At 38.4% G+C, this 8,560-nt stretch overlaps 5 protein-coding genes across 5 annotated transcripts in view; 2 read left to right on the forward strand and 3 right to left on the reverse strand.

Moving 5' to 3' along the window:
* Window positions 1–373: 373 nt before the first annotated feature.
* CBG01249 lies at window positions 374–754 on the forward strand (the record flags this gene model as incomplete). Its single annotated transcript, XM_045236944.1, has 1 exon — window positions 374–754. One exon carries the CDS (start codon window positions 374–376, stop codon window positions 752–754), a length of 381 nt encoding a protein of 126 aa, XP_045091785.1.
* A 172-nt stretch (window positions 755–926) lies between these two features.
* On the reverse strand, window positions 927–2,736 carry CBG01248 (the record flags this gene model as incomplete). The annotated part of the gene is made up of 5 exons (XM_002635967.1): window positions 927–1,296; window positions 1,722–1,927; window positions 1,974–2,392; window positions 2,456–2,514; window positions 2,564–2,736. 5 exons carry the CDS (start codon window positions 2,734–2,736, stop codon window positions 927–929), a joined length of 1,227 nt encoding a protein of 408 aa, XP_002636013.1.
* A 196-nt stretch (window positions 2,737–2,932) lies between these two features.
* Window positions 2,933–4,390, reverse strand: CBG01247 (the record flags this gene model as incomplete). The annotated part of the gene is made up of 5 exons (XM_002635966.1): window positions 2,933–3,156; window positions 3,427–3,619; window positions 3,665–4,077; window positions 4,121–4,182; window positions 4,224–4,390. The coding sequence occupies 5 exons, from the start codon at window positions 4,388–4,390 to the stop codon at window positions 2,933–2,935; spliced, it is 1,059 nt and encodes a 352-aa protein (XP_002636012.1).
* A 441-nt stretch (window positions 4,391–4,831) lies between these two features.
* Window positions 4,832–6,861, reverse strand: CBG01246 (the record flags this gene model as incomplete). The annotated part of the gene is made up of 7 exons (XM_002635965.1): window positions 4,832–5,201; window positions 5,251–5,441; window positions 5,893–6,114; window positions 6,162–6,358; window positions 6,438–6,496; window positions 6,541–6,617; window positions 6,751–6,861. The coding sequence occupies 7 exons, from the start codon at window positions 6,859–6,861 to the stop codon at window positions 4,832–4,834; spliced, it is 1,227 nt and encodes a 408-aa protein (XP_002636011.1).
* An 840-nt stretch (window positions 6,862–7,701) lies between these two features.
* The window catches only part of CBG01245, a gene marked incomplete at both ends in the record, with an annotated part of 2,988 nt that continues 2,129 nt past the window's right edge, over window positions 7,702–8,560 (forward strand). The window contains 2 exons of the mRNA XM_045236945.1: window positions 7,702–7,906; window positions 8,332–8,411. Of these exons, the coding sequence (XP_045091784.1) occupies window positions 7,702–7,906; window positions 8,332–8,411 (285 nt within the window). The remainder of the gene's footprint in view (window positions 7,907–8,331; window positions 8,412–8,560) is intronic.

Here is an 8,560-nt window from a genome sequence, read left to right on the forward strand (position 1 = left end):
TGGCGCCGACAGCCGAGCAGATAAAAAATTACACGTGGAAGCAAAAATTCAAACGATCAGGAAAATGAAATGTGATAGACGTTTTCGGTTTTTTTCTGTACAAAATGCTTCACTCCTTTCAAACTACACTGTTTTTCTTCATGCTATCTCCATATTTTGCCCAACACGAAACAACTGATTACCAGAAACCAGAGACATGTTTACCTGGTTTCTGGACAACACCTGCTCTGACCTCTCGACGTAATGAATAGCCCTTTTCCTTTTTTAGAAACAAAGGTATTCCCTTATCGAGTTTCCGGTGAACTTTTCGTATAAAAGACGTCTGGAAACAATATGCCCTTACCTGCAATCAGACCTCCCGTCCTCTTCAATCATGCCTGCTCGCACTACTCCAGACCTTGAGAGCCAGGTCAGCCAATCTTCAGCTCTTGTAATCCCACCACCATACATGGACCCAGCTCATGCTCAAGCCAAGAAGCTCCAGTCCAGACTGAGCCGCGAATCGATTTCGCAAATGAAGCCTTGTGAGCACTGCGGCGCAGCTCCAAATGCTCAAGTGGCACATCTTCCAAGAGAGCAAGGTTGGTTTAGAGAAGGATACAATTTTTTAAATGTATTTTTCTCAGTATTCGTCTGGCCAGCCGTCCGACCAACCAACCATATCCATCAGGACTCGCGTAAATTCATCGGCTATGTCATTCTGATCGCTTTTGTGATTTTCTTGCTCTTCGCGGCTTGCAAGTATCTCCCATGACTATTTGTTCCGGCCATCTTAATTCAGACTAAATCAAAGTTTTTTTTTCGAGATAAGTTTTATTTTCGAGTATTAAAAACACACTTATTGTATATGATTCAAATAAATTCATTTCTAATTTGAAAAAACCTGAGATTGTGAGATATAAGTTTTACGAATTCGCGAAAATTAATCAAATCAATTCAAACATTTCCGGATGAGACCACTCGATTTTATACACATCGAAAAGATTCGCCAAATAATTTTTCTCCCTACGATCTCTCAATTCCACTTCGATCATTCGGTTGATCTTCATCATTTGTGCAATTCGTCCAGAATAATTTGTCATTCTCATCTTGTTCAAATAGTAGGCGTGCAAGTTGTCAGCCAGAATTCCGAGTAGCTTTTCGGTGGCTTCTAGAACTTTTCCTTGGTACTTTTTGCCAGCATCGTGAAGGCAGATGTGGAGAAGCATGTAGTTGAGTTCAGTGTTGGTTGGGTTGAGTTTCGTGAGATCATCTAGAAGACTATTCCAGTTCGCACCGACATCGGGGCCCATAAATCTGAAACTCTAATTGTTTTGGTTGAAGGAAAAGATATAGGAACGTTTCTGGGGATTTTAAGGGATTAGGAATGGATTTTGGCGAAACATCGATCGCTGGCGCCAAGATTGTGCGAATCGCGACCGCGACCGGTTGTGGGAAGGTTGCCGTTGACTATCAAGACTGTTTTTTCAAAAAAAAACTCTCGGTGACCCAGACTCCACTAGGCCGGGTAAACCCCTATCTCAGAAAGTACCCTAATCAAAATTCTGCAGCCCCCTCCCCCCGCACAAGTTCAACTACTTGGGACTTCATAGTTTTGGAAAACACATGTTTTATATCTTCCCTATAAAACTGAAATTGTCTGAAGAATGGGTCACAAAAAATGTTAAGAGGTCAATTCCGCAAGGAACCCCCAGCTCACCCGGGTCCACAAGTTTAATTACCTCGCTATCTCCTCAGTTGAATAATTTGTACACCAGGACAAATCCATTTTGATCTCTTTCATGTTCACTCTAGCTCCTCCAGAACACACAAATAGTCCATTTTCTTCTTCTTCCGATTTTAGCACATTCATCCTGTTATACGCTGATGTTTCAGCTAACGCTGCCAGCCTCATCCAAATAGTCCAGACGGATTTTTGAATGTCCAGCTGATACATTAGAATAGATTTAAAAAAAAGAGACACTGAGCGTTACCTTCACATCCATTTCTAGATTTCTGAATTCTTCAAACTCGGCCAGCCAATGAGCACTTCCGATGAAAGTGAGCTCCCAGAAAAGGAGAGCTTCTCGTTTTCCAATCACTTTGCAAACTTCTAGGGTATTGTTTATTTTCTTGGATTTCATAGCTTCCATGGCATATGTGACCCTTTCCAGGCTGGATTTAATTTCGTACGGGCCTAGATAAGAAGGGTCATGTTGAAAAATTCGTGACACTTTTTCTAAGAGATAGCTAACATCTATAATAGTTTTTGTGCTCGATGCCCGGTCCGGTTCGAAACACAAAATAAATTCTGGACGTCCCAAAAAATTGGCAAGACTTTGTGGTGTTGCAATCTTGCTCCGTTGAGAATAATTTGAGGAGTTCGATAGCAGGTCTCGATTCTTTTGGAATTCTAAAAAAGAGTTTGCATTTTAATCAAAAATAAAATTTTTAATTGACAAAAAAAATGACTTACTGCTCACATCCATTCCAACTTTGTAGCATTTTTTAAGACGACAAATTTTGCATTTATACCTAAAAATTCCAAAAGTTGAAAAAAAATTAAAATGGGAAGGATACTCACGATTCTTCAAATATTTTGCAGTTCTCCTTGTCACATTTTTTCTGTTTCAACCAGTTTCCCGACCGCCGGAAAAATGCGGCACAGGCGCGACAGCTCAAAACTCCAAAGTGTTTTCCGAATGCTGGTTGATCGCAAACTTCACATAATCCGGAGATATGGAGGGCGGGGGGCATTTAAGAATTTTTGTAGTAAAAAATATAGAAAATACACGAAAAAATTTTCCTACGAAAAAGAGGGATAAAGTTTGCGGGAAACCCCAGACGCTAAAGTAATAGAGAGGAGAAATGAATGAGTCGCAGGTAGACAAAGAAAAAGTACATAAAGGCAAACATATGACAAGGTGAGTGAGAGAGAGAGAGGGAGATACATTTACACCAAATCAAACATCTCCGAATGAGAATACTCGACTTTATACAAATCAAAAACATTAGCCAGGGAATTCTTCTCTATACGATCCCTCAATTCCACTTCAATCATCCTGTTGATCTTCATCATTTGTGCAATTCGTCCAGAATAATTTGTCTTTCTTATCTTGTTCGAATAGTAGGCGTGCAAGTTGTCAGCTAGAATTCCTAGTAGCCTTTCGGTGGCTTCTAGAACGTTCCCTTGGTGTTTTTTGCCGGCGTTATGAAGACAGAGTTGGAGAAGCATGTAGTTGAGTTCAAAACTGGTTGGGTTACATATCATGACCTCATCTATGATTTGATTCCATTTCAGACCGAATTCGCGGTTCATAAAACTGAAGTTTTCAATTTATAGTTTTAGAAGAATTGACTCTTTTCTAAAAGTAAGGTTCTAAAGGAGGGAAGGTCGTCGGAATTTAAAAAGGTCAGTTGAGTGTAACAAGGCTATCGGAGACACACCTCTCAATCTGTTCTGCCGAATAATTCGGCACCATCTCAAATCCATCTTGATCTCCTCTATTTTCAGTTTTGCCCCACTTGTACAAATTTGGATCCCATTGTCCAATCTCCCATTCAGCCGATTATACTCAGCCGTCTCCGCCAACGCATCTAATCTCATCCATATGGTCCATGCGGATTTTAGAATGTCCATCTAGAATTGAAGTTTGTTTTCCTCAGTCAAGATTCCAGATGTCACCTTTATCTCCACATTAAGCTGTTGGAGTTCCGGAAACTCGGCGAGCCAGTGAGCAGCTTCAAGGAACGTGTACTCATAGAAAAGGAAAGTTTCAGTTTTACCAATAACTTCGCTTAATGAAAGCGGGTGGTTCATTTTCTTGGATTTCATAGCATCCATTGCATACGGGACCCTTTCCAGGCTAGATTTCATTTCATACGGTCCTAGATAAGAAGGATCCTGTTGAAAAATGTGTGTCGCTTTTTCTAGAAGATAGCTGACATCTATAACTGTTTTGGTGCTTGATGCTCGGTCCGGCTCAAAACACAGAATTGATTCTGGGCGTCCCAAAAAGCTGGCAAGACTTTGTGGTGTTGCAATCTTGCTCCGTTCGCAATATGAGTTGGATATAGGATCTCGATTCTTTTGTAATTCTGAAAACTCATGGTTATATAGTTCCAGAATTTAACATTTCACTTGTGACGTCCATTCCAACTGTCAGGCATTTTTTGAGTCGACATATTTTGCACATATTCTTTCTGAAAAAAAATCATATAACAATTTTTCAAGTTAGTCTCACCCAAAAACTGGACACTTTTTCTCTAAACAAGATGACTTCCTGGTCCAGTTGACTGCTCTTCTAAAAAACGCGGCACAGGCGCGACAGCTCAATACTCCAAAATGATGGCCAAAAGCTGGTTGGTCGCAAATTTGACATAGTCCGGAAATATGAAGGGCGGGAGGCATTTTGAATGATAGGAATGAAGCTAAAGTGGATAGTTAGAGAACGTTGTGAAATTTTACATAATACGAAAGTTGCTGAGTCAGAGAAAAAGATAAAAAAGAACACGAAAACCAATAACGCTTTTCAAGTAAGACAGTCCTTGAGCTTCAGTATCGGTCAAAAAGTTATCAGGTTGTGCCAATATTCTGTGAAAATATTTATCTTACTGAATATTGAAATCCTACATTTTTTGTACAAATCTTTGAAAATATTGGAATCATTAAATTGTTTGAATTGTTCAAAAATCTGAATTTTTTTCGAATTTTTGAATTTCTGGAATTCTGTTTTTTGACTCCAAGTTGACCGCTTTCTATAGGAAATGTACGAACCAGTTTATTATTTTCGATGAGATACATTATGAGATAATTACATGAGATCAAGATTATTATGTTCCAGAAATAAGTCTAGAAAAATTCAAACATTTCAGGATGTGAAAAATCGATGAAAAAAACATCAAAAACTTTGACAAGCTGAGCTACTTCTCTTTGACTTCGAATGTCTTCCTCAATAATTTGTATAATTTTCATCATTTTTGTGAGTCTTCCTGAGTAGTTCGGTGTCTTCATAGTTTTCACATAGTAGTCGTGCAAATTGTTAGCTTGGATTTCCAGAAGCTTCTCAATCGCCGCTCGGATCTCTCCGGGAAATTTTCTCTCCGCATGTTGGAGACACAACTGGATGAGCATGAAATTGAGCTCAACATTTGTGAGATTCAGTTTCACTAGTTCATCGATGGACAGCTTCCATGGTTTGAATTTATCCGGGTTCATAAATCTGGAAATTCTCAGAAATTGCTGCCAAAAAAATTTATCAAGAAACATACGCTTGTATTTGATCATTTGAGTATTTTGTGATGAAACCAAAATCAATTTCCACACTCTTCAAATTCATACATCTTCCTTCTCCACTCATATACAAATCATCTCCCAGGAATTGTTTTCTTCGAAGGTTTGCAGTTTGTGCTTGTTGGTCCAAACGAATCCAAATGAGCCAAGAAGATTTCACAATCTCTAACTAAAAAAAACCTTTTTGGTAATTAAAAAAAACCATTTTGATCTTTTTTTAATGGAAAATAACCATTTTAGTGGAAAAATAGCAAATGTTGAAATCAAATTTTGAATAAAGTACCGGACCGAAAAATATACTCAGGGTACGGTAGCTCCAAGGTAGCTCCAGGGTACAGTATCTAAGTACCTTTAGGCTTCAATTCAATACCTTTAGACTTCAATTCCTCAAGGGTAGAGTACCTCCAGGGTACACCATCTCAATGGTACGTTATCTCGAGGATACGGTATCTCGAATGTATGGTACGTCAAGGATACTGATACCATATTGATTCGGTTCCTCCAGGTTAAAGTACCTCCAGGGTATGGTACCTCCAGAGTACGGAACCGCCATGAACCGGTACGATATCCCCCAGGGTACCTCTTCTTTGGAAAGGCACTTAATGTGTTTTATAACTCACTTTAACATGCATTGGCAGTTCCATAAACTCTGGAAACTTTGAGAACCATTTCACAGTTTTAATGAATGATCCTTCCCAAAAACTGAACAGCTCGTGTTGCCCAATTTTCGTCTGAAACTCTACTTTGGTGTCGAATCGCATTGCATTCAAGTCTTCAAGTGCCCACACCATCTTTTCTAGACTGTTCCCAAAGTTACATGGCGATGGGAGATATACAGAATCCTGAAATTATATTATCAGTTCCGTTTGGGAATAACTTGTATTCTTACATTAAACACATCGACCGCCTTATTGATAAGAAAACTCAAGTCGATGATAACTTTTGAGGTTGAAGCGTTTTCCGGTTCGCAAGGCAAAATCATCTCAGGGCGTCCTAGGAAATTCGCGAGGCTTTGAGGAGATGACAGTTTGGACGGTATGGAAATTTGGGAGCAGTTGGATATGAGATCTCGATCATTTTGGAATTCTGGAAACGGAGGATTTCATTCTCTCAAAAAGGTTTAGAACTATTTGTGGAAAAAAATTTAAATTGAAAAAAAACTCACTGCTAGAATCCATTCCAACTTCATGACATTTTTTAAGCCGACAAGCTTTGCAGTAAAATCTGAAATTTTAACTCAATTTTAAAATTCAAATATAGCCACTTACGTTCCATCCTCAGCAGTTGTGCAATTTCCTTTCGAGCAAACTATATCCTGAGATTTGGAACTTCGTTTTCCGGCACTCTAAAATTTCAAATAAATATTTTCGAGCGATTTTTCTGATTATAGTTTTAAATGTTATTATTCAGAATCTTCTCCAAAAATTTACCAATCTAAATCTTTTTTTTTTTGATGATTAGTTTTTTCTAAAACGTACTAACCTGAAAAACGCGGCACAGGCGCGACAGCTAATCGCTCCGAAATGTCTTCCGTGTGCAGTCTGACCGCACACTTCACATGGGCCAGTTATACATAAAGCAGGTGGCATACTTTAAGACCAAAAAAATTTTTTTTTGGAAAATCTTTAAAAAATAAAATTTAAATCCTGAAAACGATGACACGAGAAAGATGGAAAGCGATAATATGGGAAAGAGAGGCAAAATTGAAAAGAGAGAGTAGCAAGAAGGAAAGAAAACACAATATAGAATGGAGAGACGCAGACGGTGAAAGGAAGTGGAGGACAAACAGATGAGAGACTCGTGTGGGGAGAAAAGAAGGTTCAATGGAACATTTTTCGAATTAGTGGGGAGAGGAGAATAGGAAAAATTGATTGATACCAGAAAAAAGATATAAAGTGATTGCTATCAGAAAACAAAGATATAAAACATAGTTTTTAAAAGCAAAATGTTTGTTGGTCAAGGGTCCAGAAGCAGTGTCCAAGACCACAGGTTTTTTTGAGAAATGCTAAATTTCTGAATCTGAAAAAATGTTTTTTGAAAAATCTATCTCACCAGGGGTACACAGAATGGAATCAACATTCAGAAAACCGAAATTCTGATTTGAAATGTCTGAGATTTCGAGATTCCAATTTTTGAAAATTTCAGATCACAAATTCACGAAATATTCAATTCCACTCATCCCTATCTCTCGCCCATGAAATCATAAGATCAGAAGCTGAATCCCAAAAACACAGCAAAATACGAATCTCGTCTGCGCCTCTCCTCTCTCGCTTCTTTCACAATTCATTTTCGTATTTTGTCTTCCCTTCACTCGCCTATTTCTCCACTCTCTTTCTCAACTCCACCTGATGCAATGTCCAAGGAATATAAATACTCCACAATTTCTCAACCAGACTTCAGTTTTTCTTGACAATTCTGAATAAGGAAAAATGATATTCATCCTTGTCCTACTTTCCACTCTTCTCTTAATTTACCTATTTCATTTGTTGTACTGGAAGAGAAGGAATTTGCCACCCGGGCCCACGCCACTTCCGAAATTCGGCAATTGGCTATCCATGGTTTTTCCGATGCCAGGATATGAGTGCTTCAGAAGATGGACCAAGAAATATGGAGATGTTTACACTTTCTGGCTAGGTTGTTAATTTTTGACAGTTTTTCCCAAGAAAATGACATTGGGATATAAAATAGTTCTTCAAAAAATATAACGCCCAGCATCCGAGGGTACTCCAAGTTTTTGAGGCTTGTTGATTCGGAATGCAACTTTAGAACTTCGAATTAGGCGTCATTTTTCAAGTAACCTCCAAGACCCTATGTGGCGTTTGAACCAATGTACTCTAAGAAGCCTCGGATACTGAGCAAAAATATGAAGACCCTGAAAAAAAAGATCCGCTATTAGTCAGTGGACCTCTATTTTGATCCACATACCTTTTTATCATCGGAGAGCCTTTATAGGCTGATGTGAGGGTCCTTTTTAGCCAAAATTGAAGTCAATTTAAAAACAATTAATTTCGAATAACCTCTAATACGCAAAGAACCGTTTTTTAGACAACATTTTTCAGAATCCGAACCCTATATCATCATTGGATCCTATGAACGAATGAAAGAGACCTTCATCCGAGACGGTGACTTTCGTGAATTTGTGATCTGAAATTTTCAAAAATTGGAATCTCGAAATCTCAGACATTTCAAATCAGAATTTCGGTTTTCTGAATGTTGATTCCATTCTGTGTACCCCTGGTGAGATAGATTTTTCAAAAAACATTTTTTCAGATTCAGAAATTTAGAATT

Source organism: Caenorhabditis briggsae (assembly GCF_000004555.2).
Source record: "Caenorhabditis briggsae complete genome, chrV, whole genome shotgun sequence".
Lineage (NCBI taxonomy): Eukaryota > Metazoa > Nematoda > Chromadorea > Rhabditida > Rhabditidae > Caenorhabditis > Caenorhabditis briggsae.